The sequence below is a fragment of the Cervus canadensis genome, chromosome 4 (genome assembly GCF_019320065.1).
Source record: "Cervus canadensis isolate Bull #8, Minnesota chromosome 4, ASM1932006v1, whole genome shotgun sequence".
Taxonomy (NCBI): domain Eukaryota; kingdom Metazoa; phylum Chordata; class Mammalia; order Artiodactyla; family Cervidae; genus Cervus; species Cervus canadensis.
Window position 1 is genome coordinate 84,485,225 of NC_057389.1, and position 20,449 is coordinate 84,505,673.

A 20,449-nucleotide genomic window follows, 5' to 3' on the forward strand; every position below is an offset into this window, starting at 1 on the left:
AATTTCAGAAGACTGAATGGATGGTATGAGATGAGAGCCAGCAGACAGACTGAGAAACAGAGAGACTCAGAGACAAGACCAAGAAGAGATACTGAAAAGAGACAAAAAGAGGCAAAGGAGAGATGGGGACAAGACAAGGAGCAGAGCCTGAGAGACAGTGAGGCAGAGAAACTAGGAGACACCAACACACACTGAGAAGGAAGAAAAGAGACAAAGGCAGAAAAAGATAGGACACATATACAAGAAAGTAAAAGGATAATCATATATTTCGTGATGGGTAATGAGACTTTGTGAAGACTTGCAGGCAAAGAAAAGAGTTAACCAAGAGAGAAGAAAGAGATAGAAGACTAATGAGACTAATGAAGCATCATCTCATAAAAGACGGGCAGGAAAGGTTCAAGAAACAGCATGAAGAGAAGATTCATAAGTATGTTTAAAACAAAAGGGAAGAATGCTACAGAAACATAATGAATAGCATTCATCAAGAGAGTAAAGAAGAGGTTATATCCTGCAATTCAATGGCACATCATCAAGAACACACAAAAAAATTCAATAAATATTTGCTAAAGAAATAATAAAGAATATTAATCAATCATTGTCAACCTGTAAAGTCTTAACCAAGTTCCGCTGAGCTATTAGCATGCTAAATACAAAGAAGACATGCTTATCACATTTGCAGCTAGACTTGGATTTCAACTGTCTGCTTGACCATCTAGAACTCTGACTCTTAGGCATCTCAGTTCAGTTCAGTCGCTCAGTTGTGTCTGACTCTTTGCAACCCCATGAACCGCAGCACACCAGGCCTCCCTGTCCATTAACAACTCCTGGAGTCCACCCAAACCCATGTTCACTGAATCAGTGATGCCATCCAACCATCTCATCCTCTGTCATCCCCTTCTTCTCCTGCCCTCAATCTTTCCCAGCATCAGGATCTTTTCAAATGAGTCAGCTCTTCACATCAGAGGGCCAAATTATTGAAGTTTCAGCTTCAGCATCAGTCCTTCCAGTGAACACCCAGGACTGATTTCCTTTAGGATGGACTGGTTGGATCTCCTTGCAGTCCAAGGGGCTCTCAAGAGTCCTCTCCAACACCACAGTTCAAAAGCATCAATTCTTCAGCGCTCAGCTTTCTTCACAGTCCAACTCTCATGCCCATACATGACCACTGGAAAAACCATAGCCTTGACTAGACAGACCTTTGTTGACAAAGTAACCTCTGCTTTTTAATATGCTGTCTAGGTTGGTCATAATTTTCCTTCCAAGGAGTAAGCATCTTTTAATTTCATGGCTGCAATCACCATCTGCAGTGATTTTGGAGCCCAAAAAAATAAGTCAATCACTGCTTCCCCATCTATTTGCCATGAAGTGATGGGACCGGATGCCATAATCTTAGTTTTCTGAATGTTGAGCCTTAAGCCACCTTTTTCACTCTCCTATTTCACCTTCATCAAGTGACTCTTTAGTTCTTCTTCACTTTCTGCCATAAGGGTGGTGTCATCTGCATATCTGAGGTTACAGCGATCTTGATTCCAGCTTGTGCTTCCTCCAGCCCAGCATTTCGCATGATGTACTCTGCATATAAGTTAAATAAGCAGGGTGACAATATACAGCCCTGACGTACTCCTTTCCCAATTTGGAACCAGTCTGTTGTTCCATGTCCAGTTCTAACTGTTGCGTCCTGACCTGCATACAGGTTTCTCAAGAGGCAGGTCAGGTGGTCTTGTATTCCCATCTCTTTGAGAATTTTCCACAGTTTATTGTGATCCACACAGTGAAGGCTTTGGCTCTCACTACTCAGCTATTCAACCATTTTGGTTGAATTCACCAAACACTTCCTTCTCCCTCATTCTTCCCACAACCAACAACGTGGTTTTTTCACTATATTTAAAAAATTGACATATAAGTGACAACAGAATTATATTCAATTCAGACTTATGACATAATGATGATGCAGAGGTTTATATACATTATGAAAAGATCTCTACAATAAGTCTAGTTAATTTCTCCAAAGAAGACATACAGATGGCTAACACATGAAAAGATGCTCAACATCACTCATTATCAGAGAAATGCAAATCAAAACCACAATGAGGTACCATTTCACGCTGGTCCGAATGGTTGCTATCAAAAAGTCTACAAACGATAAATTCTGGAGAAGGTGTAGAGAAAAGGGAATCCTCTTACACTGTTGGTGAGAATGCAAACTAGCACAGCCACTATAGAACAGTGTAGAGATTCCTTAAAAATCTGGGGAAAAAACTGCCATACAACCCAGCAATCCCACCGCTGGGCATACACACCAAGGAAACCAGAACTGAAAGAGACACGTGTACCCCAATGTTCATCACAGTACTGTTTACAATAGCTAGGACATGGGCGCAATCTAGATGTCCATCAGCAGACGAATGGATAAGAAAGTTGTGGTATATACACACAGCGGAATATTACTCAGCTATTAAAAAGAATGCATCTGAGTCAGTTTTAATGAGGTGGATGAAACTGGAGCCTATTATATAGAGTGAAGTAAATCAGAAAGAAAAACACCAGTATATTAATGCATATGTATTTTTAAATTTTAAAAGATGGTAATGACGAACCTATATGCAAGACAGGAAAAGAGACACAGATATAAAGAACGACTTTTGGACTCTGTGGGAGAAGGTGAGGGTGGGATGATTTGAGAGAATAGCATTGAAACATGTATATTACCGTATGTGAAACAGATGACCAGTCCAAGTTCAATGCATGAAACAGGGCACTCAAAGCCAGTGCACTGGGACAACCCAGAGGGATGGGATGGGGAGGAGGTGGAAGAGGGGTTTGGGATGGGGGGACACATGTACATCCACGGCTGATTCATGTAAATGTATGGCAATAACCACCACAATATTATAAAGCAATTAAGCCTCCAGTTAAAATTAATTAATTAAAAAATACAAGTCTAGTTAACATCCATCATTATGCAGTTATAAAAATTTTTCCTGTTGTGTGATGTTTTACATTTGAGCAACTTTCAAATATACAGTATAGTGTCATTAACTACAGTGATCATGATGTACATTATAGGCCCATGATTTATTTTGTAACTGTAAATTTGTACATTTTGATGCCCCTTCACTCATATTCCCCACTCCCCACACCCTGTCTCTAGCAACAACCTATTTGTTTTCTGTATTAGTTTTTTTTTAGGTTCCACGTATAAGTGAGATCATATAGTATTTCCCTTTCTGTGTCTGACTCCTTTCACTTAGCATAATGGCCTCAAGGTCTATCCATGTTGACAAAAACAGCAAGGCTACCTTTTTTTTCACGGCTGAATTATATTTTTATTCATTCATCCATTAGTGGGTGCTTAAGCTTCATCCATGTCTCAGCTTTTATAAACAATGCTGCGACAAACATGAGAGTGCACTACACATACCTTTTCGGGTTAGTGTTCTTATTTTCTTCTGATAAATATATAGAAGCAGAACTGCTGGACCATGTGGCAGTTCTATTTTTAATTTTCTGAGGAATCTCCACATTGTTTTCAATTGTGACTACACCAATTTCCACTCCCACAAATAGTGTACAGGGGTTTCCTTTTCTCCACACCCTTGTCAGCATTTGTCATTTCTTGTCTTTTTGGTAATAGTCATCCTACAAGGTGATAGATACATCACTGTGGTTTTCATTTGCATTTCCCTGATTATTAGATGCTGAGCACCTTTTCATGTATCTGCTGGTCAACTCTATGCCTTCTTCGGAAACTGTCCATTCAGATCTTCAGCTCACTTTCCAATAACATTGTTTTCTGCTATTGAGTTACATGAATTCTTCATATATATTTGATATTAACCCCTTATCTGATATATGATTTACAAATATTTTCTCCCATTTGGTATGCTGCCTTTTCATTTTGTTGATGGTTTCCTCTGCTGTATGGAAGCATTTTAGTTTGACGTAGTCTCATTTGTTAATTTTCACTCTTGTCATCTTCGCTATCAGTCTCATATCAAAAAAAAAAAAATTACTGCAAAGACAATGTCAAGGAGTTTACTGCTTGTTTTATTCTAGGAGTTTTATGGTTTTAGGTCTTATACTTAAGTTCTTTAATCCATTTTGAGTTAGTTTTTGTGTACAGTATTAGAAAGCAATCTAGTTTCATTCTTTTGCATGTGGCTATCCAGTTTTCCAGCATCATTTATTGAAGAGACTATCCTATCCCACTGTATAGTTCTTAGCTCCTTTGCTGTAAGTTAATTGACCACATATGTGTGAATTTATTTCTGGACTCTCTACCAAAGTGACTTTTTGGAACATAAACCAGATCCCTACAATGGTTTCCTTCTGCATAGCATATAATCTAAACTTCTAACTCAAAGACCTCTAAGGCCCTAAATACTCTGGGCTCCTCCTATTCTACCTCTCTCCAATTTCATCTCTCAACTAATTTACATACTACTTTACTATCATTTCAGCCAGACTGGTCTTGTTTTACATCCTTCAATTCACTGAGCTCCTAAGTCACTCTGTAAAATGCATTTGCTGATGCTACTGAAAGGAACACTCATCTCCTATACTATGCCTTTAATTTCTTCAGATCACAAGTTGAATGTCACTTCCTCAGGGAGACCTTCCTTAATACTCCTACATCCAAACTGATAAGAAATAGGTTCCTTCCTGTGGAATCTCGTAAGAATTCTGTTATGTTTCTTTCACAGTTGTTATTGTTTAGTCTCTCAGTTGTGTGCGATCCTTAGCAACCCCATGGCCAAGGACCCCATACAGCACGCCAGGCCTCCCTGTCCTTCACCATCTCCTACAGCTTGTCCAGGCTCATGGCCATTGCAGCAGTGATGCCATACAACCATCTCATTCTCCGCTGCTCTTTTCTCCTTTTGCCGTCAATCATTCCCAGCATCAGAGACTTTTCCAATGAGTCGGTTGTTCGCATCAGATGACCCAAATACTGGAGCTTCAGCATCAGTCCTTCCAATGAGTATACAGGGTTGATTTGCCTTTGGGATTATTTATTTGTTCAATCTTTACCTCCGTAAGAATGTCTAATTGCAGGCAACAAGAAAGGTAGAGGCAGATCTCCAAGCGCCTAATGCCTTGTAGATACTTAGTTATCTGCACAACTAAATAATACTTTAAGAAAATGTTGCAAATTTTGTCAGACTGAAAAAAAATATCCAGATAACAGCTAAGAAATCTTAACAAAGCACAATCTAAGAACACAAAATCTCGAGTACAAACTCCCAAGTAGCTGTATGCCTACTAAAAAATAACTCTTTGTCTATGATAAGTCAATTCTATTGGTAGAAAAATCTGCTGTTTGCCCATTAAAAAACAACTCTTTGTCTATTGTAAGTCAATTCTATTGGTAGAAGAATCTTTCCCAAAGTATTCTGCTTTGAGTTGTTTACTGAAATGTTAGTGAAAATTGTCAATTTAGGGGAGGAGAGAAAGACAGCTCCAGGCTTCCATTTCCAGATTACAGATCCTGGGGATGGAGAGTCCTTATGCCTGAAAGGGTAACAGAAGCAGCAGGAGCAAAATGACAACAATCACGTGCATTTACTTGGATGATTAAGTGAATGGCTATGTACGCCTGCTAAACTAATTATAAAATATTTCAAAATATGATATTCAAAGTCAACTAATAGACATTCTTGCTACTGCTTCATAGAACGGGAAAATATGATGGACTAGGGCCGAAGATTTAACTTGCTTTGTACCTTTAGACAAATAATGTCACCGCTATGGTCACACTTTCCACAACTATATAAGATGGGAGATTTGTACCAGGCCCTGTTTAAGAATCCCTGTAGCTCTAGTCATATCTCACAATACAAGTATATAAGTAACTGTCAAACTAAAATTTTCTCTGGTACTAGACCAATGCAAATAAGGCAAATATTTTTTCCTTTAAAAATTCTCAAAATCAGTGCTCTAAATTTTAATAACATGCTAAAGATGTTTTATATTGACAAATAAAAAGTACCATAATTGAAATTTGACTCACTCTTTCTTGAATTAGAGTATTTGACATTAAACTTGAACCAAACCAATAACAATGCTCACCGATACTGATATGTCCTCATTTTTTCTCTTAACACTGGAGTCAAACAAGACATTTCTCCCTCGTCTTTCACAGTCTTGATATACAATCAGTCGAATCTGGCTTGGATCAAACTCTGGCAAAGGCCAACTTTAAAGAAAAATAAAGATTCATTAGAATTGCTTTAATAAATATTCCACATAAACACCTGGAAATAAAAACCTATATGATGAAACCCAAAGTTGTACTGCTGCTCAAGATAATACAGAAGATCTTTATATAAAATACTACCACTTCATTTAGGGCTGAAAATTTACACAGTTATGGCACTTTAGGTTAAAAAGAAAGAATAGTTGTGGCAAGTATCATTCGGTGTATATAAAATATAGTCATCCCACATGAATCTAAATATAGCTAATAAAAATATGTAAAAACATTTACCATAATGAAAATATATACTTATTTCATGGCATGGACTCAGATGGCATAAGATTAATAATCCTTATTTTTAAATACTTTTGTTACTGTTTCTTTAATATGGAAAAGAAAAAACAGATCCAGTTTTCAGTTTAAATAACAAAAGCTAATTACTTATAAAACAAAAACAAGTAAAAAGGTGGTGAACATCCAAATGGGATAGAAATTCCTCATATATAGTTGATATGAGTGAAAATGGCATAATCTTTTTGGAAAATAGGTTTTAAAATATATACACTAATTAGAAAACATCTAGTAAAAATGAAGTTGACCCAGCAATTCTATTCCAGAAAAGTATGCCATTATAGAAGAATGTTCAGAGCAGCACTGTTCATAACAGTTGAAAACTGCAAACTATTCATATACTTACCAAAAGAATGGGTAAATATTCATACTGTGAAGCATTACACAACAAACATAATGAATGAACCTCAGTTGCAGGCAAAAACATAGACCATGAGCAAAAGAAATTAAAACAATGACACACATACACACAGTAGTGTATTTTGCCATTTACAGAACGATTCAAATCAGGTAAAGTTTTATCAAGTGATGCACATTTAGTTTTTATTAAAATTATCAGGAAGACAAAAGAAATGATGGCTTCAAAAGCTTGGAGAGTGGTTACAGCTCAGAGCTAGGTGAGGGTGGTGAGATTTCACCAGGAAGGGACATACGATGAAGACTGGGGCACTGATGATGTTCTATTTTTGACTGGATAATGCTTACACAGATACAGTACCAAAAAGAAAAAAGAAAAATGCTACTGCATTTGTCCTGTGTACTTTATATATAGGCATTGTATTTCACAACTTAAAAAACTAACGGAGTTGAGTGAGATGAGGAGGAGAGGAAAAGAGACAAAACAATGAACTGTATGACAGAGATACTAATCTCGTAAACTGCATGCACTACAACTTACAGGACAGCTGCCAAGAAAGAAGAGAACTATCATTCCAGGAACTGCCTATTGTTAGTTAGGCTAAGTGGTCAATTCCTCACAATTCATCAGTCACAGTTTTTTATTACATTCCTTCATTTCCTTAAGAGAACCTTAACCCTAATCCTAGTACTTCCCTGGTGGCTCAGTGGTAAAGAATTTGCCCGCCAATGCAGGTTCAATCCCTGAGTTAGGAAGATCCCCTAGAGAAGGAAACGGCAACCCACTCCAGTATTCTTGCCTGAGAAATTCCCCATGGACAGGGGAGCCTGGTGGGCTTACAGTCCATGGGGTCGCACACAGTCAGACACAACTTAGCAACTGAACAACAGCAGCAGCAGCTCAAACCCTATCAATGAATGCTAAAAAAAAAAAATCCATAACTGGCAACATAAAACACCTTCACCCCAATCTTGACAGAAAATATAATTTTAGTTTTCTTCTATTTAATCCTTAGCAAATGTCTATGAATTGATGAAAAACTTACCCTGGACAATCAAACTAAACCAGGGATGATTCATCCTTAGATCACAATGATTTGCATCCCATTAAGAGCTTTTATTAAACTGTGCTTTGATGTTACGCAAAGGAAACCACAGAAGGGCAGATACAGAAAATCAGGAGGTCAGTCTCAGGAAAACTAAGAAAGAGGAGCACTTTAGAGAGGAAGAAGAAATATCATGGCTGTTACTAAAAAGTATCCACTAGTTTTAGAAACAAAGAAGTCACTGGTGACCATGATAAAGACACTTCTAAGTACAGGGGTCAGATTGCAGAGATTTGAGGACCCAATGAGCATAGAGAAAATAGAGATTTTAAGACAAATGTCAAAGAAAGTGAAAAAGAAAAGGAATCATGAAATAGAAGACAGCTATTTTGTAATTAAAAAGGACACATGACCACGTTTACATATTGATGACAAAAGTGTGAAGTGGATGGGAGAGGAAGACTGAAAAGTAAGGCGTCTAAGGAAGTGGGTGAGGATAGAATATAGAGTACCTGAGAAGAAAGGATAACCACTGCATTAGGACAAAAAGAAAAGATGAACACAGATAAAGGAAGATTCATAGATATGAGGGTAAGAATGGGGGAATTCATATCTAGAAGCCCTATATACTTTCTAAAGCAGGTGAAGGAAAATAAAGGACAGGTTGTAAAATGTGGGGACAGCAGACAGCAAAGAGAGCAGTCTTTGTAGCAAAAAGAAAATATGCTGACTGGGAAACATAAGATTTCTTGGAAATTATGCAAGTCTACCGAAGGCTATGAAAATATACCAGTCACAAACTACACATTTGGGTCATTTTCTCCAGCAATCATTTGTATTCCTGCGCTTGGATTTGGATTAGACTGAGACAAGTTGCAATCCACCTTGCAATGTGGGGGACAAGGGTTCAGTCCCTGGTCAGGGAAATAAGACCCCACACACTGTGGAGCAACTAAGCCCTTGTACCACAGCTACTGAGCTGGCGCACTCCTGCCCTCCACAGCTAGAGAGCCGACATGCTGGAACTGTACATTTTAAATGGATGAATTTTATAGTATGTGAAATTTACTTCAATAATAATAAGTTAGAATGCTTTGCTCCTTTTCTTATTTAAGTATTTGTAAAGTATTCTTCCAATGAGTACACAGATTAAACTATCATATTCCACAATCTGAAAAAATAAAACATAGAAACTTCCTTTGAAAAGTTTAAAGGTATGCCCATCAACTGATGAATGAATAAACAAAATGTTATACCTATACAACAGAATATTACTTGGCTATAAAAAGCTGCAATATGGCTGACCCTTATAAACATTAAGCCAAGTGAAAGAAGCCAGACACAAAAAGCCATATACCATAAAATTCCATTTATCCCCTCTGACTTGTCCAGAATAGTCAAATCCACTGTGACAGAAAGTAAATGAGTGGTTGCCCAGGAGGGCTGGCAGGGAGAAGGGAGATGACTGCAATGTATAAGGAGTTCTTTTTTTTTAACTGAGGTATAGTTGATTTACAGTATTATACGTTTCAAGTGTACAACATACTGATTCACACTTTGTAAAGGTTATTCTCCATTTAGTTTTTATAAAATATTCCTTGTGCTGTACAATATTCCCTTGTAGCTTACTTATTTTATATGTAGTAGTTTGTACCTCTTAATTCCCTACTCCTAATCTTGCCCCTCTCCTTTCCCCACTGGTAACCACTAGATTGTTCTCTATATCTGTGAGTTTCTTTTTGTTATATTCAGTAGTAGGTTTTATTTTTTACATTCCACATATAAGTGATATCATATAATATTGTCTTTCTCTGACTTCATAAGCATGTGGAGTGATGAAATGTTCTGGAATACGACAGCAGTGAGAGCTGGATGACTGGGTCACTATACTAACAAACCCACTGGATGGTACACGGTAAAGAGATAAATTTCACAGTGCATGAAATTTATCTCAACAATAATAAAAAGAGTAAGAATGCTTTCTCATGAACTTACCTGAGCATTTGTAACTTAAAGTGTTCTCTGTTAACTCAAAATAAGACTACACAAAAGCTTAAATGCTAAAGCTTCTAGAAACATACAGTATCTATACAATCAAGGGGTGGAAAGAATTCTTATATAGGACACAAAAGTTACTATGCGTAAAAAATTTGATAAATTGGACTTCATTAAAATTTAAAACCTTAACATTAAAAGGCAAAGTTTTTTTTAAAAGGCCAGTCATAAACTGGAAGAAAATATTTACAATATATATAAATGACAAAGGACTTGTAAACAGCCTATACAAAGAACTCCTATAAAGCAGTTAAGATGAACCATTTGTTCGATTTTAAAATGGGTGAGAGGCCTGGGCATTTCAGATGCGGAGTTTATGAATGATGAAGGAACAAAAGCACATGGAAAAGATGCTAACAATATTAATTATCAGATAAATGCACATTAAAGCACTTCCACAAAAGACTAGTAACATTTGTTGGTAAAAATATGAGGCACGTGGAATCTTTCACATTGCTGGCAGGAGTGTAAAAGGGTACAACCATTTTAGAAAAATTTTTGGCAGCTATGACCAAGCAATTCTTTTCAAAGATATTTTTACCCAGTAGAAATGAGAACGTATGTTCAAAGACAAGTTTTTGCAGCTATATTCCTAATGGCAAGAAAACTGGGAACACCCCAATGACCATCAAAGGGAAAATGGATAAACAAGCTGTGGTACATTCTTACACTGAAATACCGAGCAGAAATAACAAGGAATGAACTACTTACTACTAGTCATAACACAGATGAACTCTGAAACAATGCTGAATGAAAAAAAATCCAGACACAGAAGCATACATATTGGTAATTCCATTTATATGTAGTTACAGACCAGGTAAAACTAATCTGTGGTGACAGAAATCAAAGCAGTGCTTGACCAGGGGCAGGATGGAAGGGAATGGACTAGAAAGGTTTTTGGAGTGACTGAAATGTTCTATATATTTACTGGGGTTGTAGTTAAACAGATGCATACATTTTTCAAAATTAATCAAATTATACACTTAAAATGTGTGCTTTTTACATAAATTGTACCTCAATCTTTAAAAAGGAGGATTGTGGGGGAAAACCACTATACATACAGTATATGCTGAAGTTGAAGCTCCAATACTTTGGTCACCTGATGTAAACAGCTGACTCACTGGAAAAGACCCTGATGCTGGGAAAGACTGAAGGCAGGAGAAGAGGGTGACAGAGGATAAGATGGTTGGATGCCATCATCAATTCAATGGGCATGAAATTGGGTACACTCTGGGAGATGGTGAAGGACAAGAAGGCCTGGTTTCAAACAGTCAGGAATGACTTGGCAACTGCACACACACACATCACTCACACACACACACACACACACACACCCCACTGCACGCATCCGTGCGCACACACATACACATATGCTTGCCCGGTGGCTCAGACAGTAAAGGTCTCGAAGAGTCAGACATGACTTGGGGACCACACACACACCCCCCCCACAGAGGCGCACGCACACACACACACACCCCAGCCCGCCCCTCCCCCCACTGCGCGCGCACACATATACACACACACATACACGCTTGCCTGGTGGCTCAGACAGTAAAGAATGGTCTATAATGCAGGAGACCCAGGTTCGATCCCCAGGTCGGGAAGATCCCCTGAAAAAGGGATTGGCTACCTACACTCCAGTATTCTTGCCTGGAGAATTCCATGGACAGAGGAGCCTGGCAGGCTATAGTCCATGGAGTTGCAAAGAGTCAGACATGACTGAGCGACTGAAACTTTCACTTTTCATAGTGTATTTATATTACTTACATTTTAGAGATCTCAGTAAAACAGAGAATAAATATTGACCATCCTCAGAAGCACAATGCCAGGCCCTGGGAATATTTCTGTACATTCATTCACTGACTTAAAAGCATTCATTAAGTATGAAAAGAAAAACATGACCGAAAAGATTCACAGTCTAATAGGAAGACATAAAGAATTTCATCACTGTGACACAGTCTGTAACTGAGGCAAGATTATAATGTAGACAAGAGGTCTGCATAGGAAGGTCAGGTACGGACTCACTAAGGAACAATGATAAATGATATACAATGGATAATAAATAATAGGTAACAGTTATTATCTACGGTATACGAGTTACTGTCCTAAGGGCATTACATATGTTAATTCATTTACTCTTCACAGCATCAATTCATCTTCACAATTTCATTCCTATTTTACAGGCAAGGAAACTAAGGCATAGAGAGATTAAGTAGCCTGCCCAAAATAACATAGCTAAATATACACAGTAATTGGCAAAGTTCAGTTTAGATTCCAGGCACTATGCCTCTGGAATCCACGATCATACCATTATTCTCTACCTTCGATGAAGTACTTAAAGTCTGTATGAGCTTCAAGTTGAGAAGAAGGGTATTCTCTTCCCTGCAAGAAGAAAACATCATACGCTATAATTCTTAGTGACCCTAGCTCTGGAGTGTGCAGTGAAGTAACAAAAGCTGGAAAGGCAGACAGGCGATAGATCAAAACTCAGAACTATTTCACACAAACACAGAAGGACTTCATTCAGACAATGAGTAAGCAGGGTGTTAAAATGACAGTAAGATCATTTGATCATTTGTGCCTTTCAGGAAATCACATTTACAAAAACTTAGAGAACTGACTAGAGAGGAAGGTGTGGAGGTAAGAATAATGCTCTAACCCGAACCAAAACTAACACTGAAGACAGCAAGGGGGGGGACCAGGTGTTACTTAGGAGACCAAGGAAGGACTTGGAGACTGGACATGGGGAGTGAGGGAAAAAAGGATGCCTGATCCTCAGGTTTCAGATTTGAGGAAAAGAGAGAAGTAGAGAATACAGGAGGGAAAGCAAGTTTGGAATAAGGGTGTTTACAGATTTAGTTCAATGGGCCTATGAGATGCTACAGAAGAAACACCTCTGATATTTTGATGAAAAAATGCTCTGGAGTTCAGGAGAAAGGCTTAGACTAGAGTTCTAGATACAGGAGTTATTGACACATAGTTGGTAGTGAAATTATTCAGGAAGAACATATTAATGGAAAAGAGAAAAGATACACATAAACAACAAGTTCCTACATGGAACTACATTCAAAATCCTGTAATAAATGATAATGGGAAAGAATATGAAAAAGTGCCTGTGTGTGTGTGTAAACTGAATCACTTTGCTGTACACCAGAAACCAACACAACATTATAAGTCAATTCAGTTCAGTCACTCAGTTGTGTCCGACTCTTTGTGACCCCATGAACTGCAGCACGCCAGCCCCCCCTGTCCATCACCAACTCCCGGAGTCCACCCAAACCCATGTTCACTGAATCAGTGATGCCATCCAACCATCTCATCCTCTGTCGTCCCTTTCTCCTCCTGCCCTCAACCTTTCCCAGCATCAGGATCTTTTCAAATGAGTCAGCTCTTCGCATCAGGTGGCCAAACTATTAGAGTTTCAGCTTCAACATCAGTCCTTCCAGTGAACACCCAGGACTGATCTCCTTTAGGATGGACTGGTTGGATCTCCTTGCAGTCCAAGGGGCTCTCAAGAGTCCTCTCCAACACCACAGTTCAAAAGCATCAATTCTTCAGCGCTCAGCTTTCTTTATAGTCCAACTCTCACGCCCATACATGACCACTGGAAAAACCATAGCCTTGACTAGACAGACCTTTGTTGACAAAGTAACGTCTCTGCTTTTTAATATGCTGTCTAGGTTGGTCATAATTTTCCTTCCAAGGAGTAAGCATCTTTTAATTTCATGGCTGCAATCACCATCTGCAGTGATTTTGGAGCCCAAAAAAATAAGTCAATCACTGTTTCCCCATCTATTTGCCATGAAGTGATGGGACCGGATGCCATGATCTTAGTTTTCTGAATGTTGAGCCTTAAGCCAACTTTTTCACTCTCCTATTTCACCTTCATCAAGTGACTCTTTAGTTCTTCTTCACTTTCTGCCATAAGGGTGGTGTTATCTGCATATCTGAGGTTACGGCGATCTTGATTCCAGCTTGTGCTTCCTCCAGCCCAGCGTTTCTCATGATGTACTCTGCATATAAGTTAAATAAGCAGGGTGACAATATACAGCCTTGACGTACTCCTTTTCTACTTGGAACCAGTCTGTTGTTCCATGTCCAGTTCTAACTGTTGCATCCTGACCTGCATATAGGTTTCTCAAGAGGCAGGTCAGGTGGTCTGGTATTCCCATCTCTTTAAGAATTTTCCACAGTTTATTGTGATACACAATAAAGTATAATAAATCAATTATACTTTAGTAAAATAAATTTTAAAAATGGAAAAGAGAAAGCAAAGAATCAATAAGCTAGAATTTTACGACATAGCAATATCTTAGGGATAGAAAGTAGAGAAATCAGGGAAGATCAGTAAACTCAGACCACAGAAGAGAAAAGAGAAAATCAATGGTAAAATATTATTTCAAAAGTCAAAGAAGATGAAGATGAAAAAAGGAACACGGCATAGTGCCAAAGGCTGCAAAAAAGCCAAAACATTTATAAAGACTACATGCATCCATGGGATTTTGTAATTTGGTGGTCTTTGGTACTCTTGCAAGAACCATTTCAGTGCAGAGTTGGAGTGAGGGTAGTTACACAACAACAGCAACTAGAAAAAAGAACTCAGAAAGTGAGATGGTAAGTATATACTATTCAGAAAGGTTTCCCTTTAAAAGGGGTAGAGACAAAAATAATGTGACCATACAAATGACCATCTAAACTGTAAAATTTTGAAAGCAAAAGAGGGCCCTAAATGCACAAAAGACACCTGAGATTATCTTGGGCAACCAAGATCTATTGGTCACCCCAGATAAGTAGAAGAAGTAGTAAGGCCACAAAAGGCTATTTCTTAAAGGAAAAAGACATATACAAATATTTATTATGGTTTGCATTTATGTATGTATGTATCTATCTACCTAAAGAAAAAAGGTACATACTTAAAAGCATGTATTTCCAAACTGAATGGAAGAAATCAGCAAAAGAGTCTAACTGGACAGCTATGTGTAAATCAATGAAATGAGAACATTCCCTCATACCATATAGGGCTTCCCTGGTAGTTCAGACAGTAAAGAATCCACCTGCAATGCAGGTTCAATTCCTGGTGATCAGGAAGATCCCCTGGAGAAGAGAATGGCTACCCACTCCAGTATTCTTGCCTGGAGAATCCCACAAACAAAGGACCCTGGAGGGCTACAGTCCACAGAGTCATTAAGAGTCAGACACGACTGATGGACTAAGCACATATGTACTCCATACCACATATACTCATAAACTCAAAACGGTTTAATACCTAAATATAAGACATAACACCATAAAACTAGAACAGAACAAAAGCTAAACATTCTTTGACACAAACTGCAGCAAAATTTTCTTAGATCAGTCTTCCAAATCAAAAGAAATCAAAGTGAAAATAAACAAATGGAGCCTAGTGAAACTGAGCCTCGCTCAGTTATTTCTGACTCTTTGCGACCCCATGGACCATACGAGTCCATAAAATTCTATACGCCAGAATAATGGAGTAGGTAGCCGTTCCCTTCTTCAGGGGATCTTCCCAACCCAGGGATCGAACCCAGATCTGCCACATTGCAGGAGGATTCTTTACCAGCTGAGCAACCAGGGAAGCCCCAAATGGAGCCTAATCAAACTTAAAAGCTTTTGTACAGTGAAGGAAACAATCAACAAAACAAAAAGACAGCCTACATACTGACAGAAAAATACTTGTGAATGATGCAACTGACAAGGAATTATTATCCAGATTACACAAGCTCAATCATCTCAATATGGGGGGAAAAAACCAAAAACCAAACAACTCAATCAACAAATGGACAGAAAACCTAAACAGACATTTCTTCAAAGACATACATTGCATCAACGTGGATGAACCTAGAAATTATAACACTAAGGGAAGCAAGTCAGATACAGAAAGACAAATATCATATCACCCACATGCAGAATCTAATTTTTTTAAATGATACAACTGAACCTATTTACAAAATAGAACCAAATTTACATATACTGAAAACTAACTTATGGTCACCAAAGGGGAAACGTGGTGGGGAGAGATGAAATCAGAAGCCTGGAATTAACATACATACACACACTACTAAACATAGAAGCAACAAGGACCCACTGTATATCACTGGGAACTCTACTCTATACTCTATGATAATCTGTATGAGAAAAGAATCTGAAAAAGAATGAATGTATGTGTATGTATGTGAATCACTTTGCTGTACACCTAAAAATATTAACTACACAACATTGAAAATCAACTATATTCCAATAAAATTAAAAATAAATACATTTACAGAAAAAAATCATTTTAGAAAGACATACAGATGAAAAGATGCTCAACTTCACGAATTATTAGAAAAATGTAAATCAAACAACAAGGAGGTATCACCTCACACTGGTCAGAATGGCCATCACCAAAAAGTCCTCAAAAAAGAAATGCTGGGAAAAAAAAAAAAGAAATGCTGGAGAGGTTATGGAGAAAAGGACCCTTCCTACACTTCTGATGGCAATATCTACTGGTGCAGCCACTCTGGAAAATATATGGAGGTTCCTGAAAAAACTAAAAATAGAGCTACTATATAATCCAAAAATCCACTCTCCTGGGCATATATCTGGAAAAAAAACCCCAAAACTCTAGTTCAAAATGATTATTCACCCCAATATTCACAACACCACTATTTACAACAGCTAAGACATGGAAAAACAAAGACTTAAGAATGATCTTTTACTAACCAAAACTAAATTCTGATATCTAATTCACCATATTTTCCACTTCATCATGTTCACTTCAAAATTTAACTGAAGACATGATTAAGCCTCATCATTAAGAGTGGTAAGCACACTATCACTATTCACAAAAATTATCTATACACTATAGCAAAGCTATCCTCAGTAAACATATTTGATCTATGTGGTTTTTAACTTTCTGATGTTAATTCTACATACCTGAGAACTTAAACTGCAGTGAAACACTGCAAAAAGGTTAAAATGAGATAAAACAACTGAGAGAGCCTGTGTCCATGTTGTTCAACTGGGTAACACATATTGAAAAAAGTATTTTTAAGTATTTTTAATCCTACTTTCATAGTAGGATTTATTTAAAACATAAAAACATTGTACTAAATTCACTACTAATTCAAGTTAAGTCATAAATGACTAAGTGGGGACACACAGTTAAGATGTTTACAAAAGCATCAAAAATACTACCTGATAAATTCAGGCATATACCTGTAAAATTTAAGGACAACATCAACTATAAAATAATTGGATTATGATCAATAAGCTAATACCATGTCAAGTTTTTAATTTAGATTTTACTTACATATATGAGATACACAAAAGCATACTGCTCTTCAAATAGCTATATTGAGTTTTCCTATGTAATAAGTATGAGAAATAAGGACAGTAAATGACAAAGAGAATAAGACATACATACACCAGAGACTAATATGTAGTGTCTATATATTAGACTTTAAAATAATGATTACCACCTGCTCAAAACATTCTCAAGTCCTTCTACTCAATCACCATAATTCTAATCAACTATTCATAAAATAAGTCTATCTAAAAGCTCAGCATTAAAATTGTTACATCACTAAATTTATAACCAATTTGGGCTGACTTTGATGTTAATAACATTTGAAAATAAAATCTTAAGCTGTATGTTAGTAGCATCTCTATTTCTCTTAAGCAATTCTGCTTTTCAAAATCCCTAAAAACTCCAGTTATGTACAACTGCCAACCCAGGTTAATAATAGCAATGAACCACATTCATCTGAAACCACAAGACTGTCCCGTGACATACCAAGAAGTCTGAATTAAGTCAAAAGCCCCTCCATGCTGCAATGCTAAAAGGCTTAATTCTAACAACAGGACCATGGGGGACTGGGAACTTTTAAGAAACATACTGCCAATGACAACCTCTATTTCTGAAAAGGTTCATCTACCCAGTTCTGTCATTTCACAAGTGACACCCTGTTCTTTAGTTCCATCAAAGACTGCGATTTTTACAAAAGCATATCATGACTACTTTTAAATTCCTCATCTCTTCTACCAAAAATATGCAATTAAAGAAAATCATCCTAAGTATTCAATAAACCAAGTGCTGTCCTGGCAGCTGGTACAGATTAGGAATGCCAACATGTTTTAAGGGTTCTTTAACTCAACAAAGGCAGGTCCCAGGCAGAGTACTCAGGTGACCCATAGCTAGAACCCAGTTCTTCAACCATCCCCGTCTGTGAAGAACTCCGGCTCATTTACTAAACAAGAAAACAGAATAGCTCCTCTCTCAACTTCCATGTCCCAACTCTATCACTTCAAACAAGTACACACACACACAGCTGAAAGCCACAAGGTTGTGCTCCACCCAGACGACAACCAACCTAAAAGCAGGCCCTAATGATCACAGACACAGAAAGGTTAATATGAAAATTGGTTCAAGAGTCTGAACTCTACGTTAAATTTAGACAGACAAGTCTGACACAAATTACCACCTTTGAATTTATAACCTTCAATACAACTACCAAGTTACATTATTTGGCTGGTTCATGAAATAAAGACATTTCAACTTGCTTTAAAAACACTGTCTTCCACTGAGTTTTTGTACTTTTATATCAGCATGTTCTTCCAGGAAAAAAAAAACAGAGGGTACATCTGGTGTATTATGCCGATGTGATAAATGCAGTAAGCAATAGAAATGCTTTAATGTAGTGGGCTGTTAACCCAAATCCTAGCAGACAATATGCTAAAACCAAAAATCATTCCCCACACCCAACATGAAAGAAACAGAATGAGCTCTGAATCAACCGAACTTGAATTTAAATCCCAACTCAGCCACATACTGACTGTGATCTTAGAAAAGTGTCTTAATTTCTATAGTCCTTAGATTCCCCATCTATTAATATAACAGAGAACTAGCTCTGTGATTAGTATAGGGAGACTGTTTTATCTCAACACTTAAAACACTGTGTCACACATATCAAAATTTCAATAAACACTTGAATTACTGACACTGTTACTAGAAGTGTCTCTTCCATGTACAAAGCCTTCTTGTCCTAGTTACAAAAACTGTAACTTCCTTTATTTTAATTGCAATAGTTTATAATTCTAATAATCCTGGTACTTGTTAGGATATATAAATATCTGGCATAATGGTTCTAGAGCTTCACCACAATTCATCAAACAGAAACTTCTAAAATCCATCTTTCATATGTGGGTGGCAGAGGATGTACGGGAAATCTCTGTATCTTCCACTAAATTTTGCTAGGACATAAAATTGCTCTAAGAACTTAAGTTTTTTTTTTTTTTCAGTTATACTCATGTTTTTTCAATTATTTTCCATTATAGATTATAAGATACTGAATAAAGCTCCCTAGCTATACAGTAAACCCCTGTTGCTTATCTATTTTATAGCAGTGTGCATCTGTTAATTCCATACTCCTGGTATATCCCCCACCCTTTTCCCTTTGGTAACCGTAAGTTTGTTTTCTATGTCTGTGAGTCTGTTTCTGTTTTGTAAATAGATTCACTTGCATTACTTTTTAGATTCCACATAGATATCATACAGTATTTGTCTTTTTCTATCTGACTTACTTCATTTAAAACTTAGGTCTAATTTTAAAAACCCATCCTTGATTGTTGAAGTTAGAAGCCTGCATAGAGACATAAAAGTACACTGAATAATTTTACAGATCTAACCAATCTAACATTTCAGGGTTCATTCACAACAGACTTGTGATACAAATTTGGATTTAACATAATCAGGATATAAGCATGTTTGCTGCAGCACTGAATGTATTAAAAGGAAAAAACAAAAAAGCAACTAAAATGCCCATCAAAAGGAGACTTTGATAAACATGCTGCAGTACATTCATTCAGTGGATCACTGTGTAACTGTTTAAAAGCCTAAGAGCTGTATAGAAAGATCTCCAAGATAACTTATTACATGAAAAAACAAGGTTCAAAAGGGCATGTATAGCATCAGACCTTCCTCCAAGGAATACAAAATAACTTGATAACTTTCATAATCTTTTTTTTTAACTTTCATAATCTTATGGAAGAACATGATCTGCTTTTCCACTGAACTACCCAGTTTTAGATCAGAAATGAACTACCCAGAAAAAAGTCTGACGTCCATCAACTAAAAAACCAGCAAAGTACCATAACACTAAGAAACAATGGAAGAAAAAGGACATGTTCCAAAACAGGAAAGCCAATAGTTTCTCTAATGCCAACCTATAAAATCTCTGTTCACCTAGATGCTCAAACAAAAAGCCAGAAGTCACCAAGTTCTGTTTATCCTATCTCCTAAATGTCTTGAATCAGATCACTACCACCGGAGACATCCCTGGTGGTCCAGTGGCTCAGAATCCATGCTCTCAATGCAGCGGAGCCCAGGCTCAGTCCCTGGTCAGGGAACTAGATCCCATACGCTGCAACTAAGAGTTCACATGCT

The 20,449-nt window shown here is 37.3% G+C and overlaps 1 protein-coding gene across 2 annotated transcripts in view; it reads right to left on the reverse strand.

The window, feature by feature from the left end:
- FNIP1 (folliculin interacting protein 1) overlaps positions 1–20,449 on the reverse strand; it is a 120,083-nt gene that overhangs the window by 68,079 nt on the left and 31,555 nt on the right. For both annotated transcript variants that reach the window (XM_043465979.1, XM_043465977.1), the window contains exon 2: positions 6,070–6,196. In XM_043465979.1, coding sequence (XP_043321914.1) covers positions 6,070–6,196 — 127 coding nt within the window. The remainder of the gene's footprint in view (positions 1–6,069; positions 6,197–20,449) is intronic.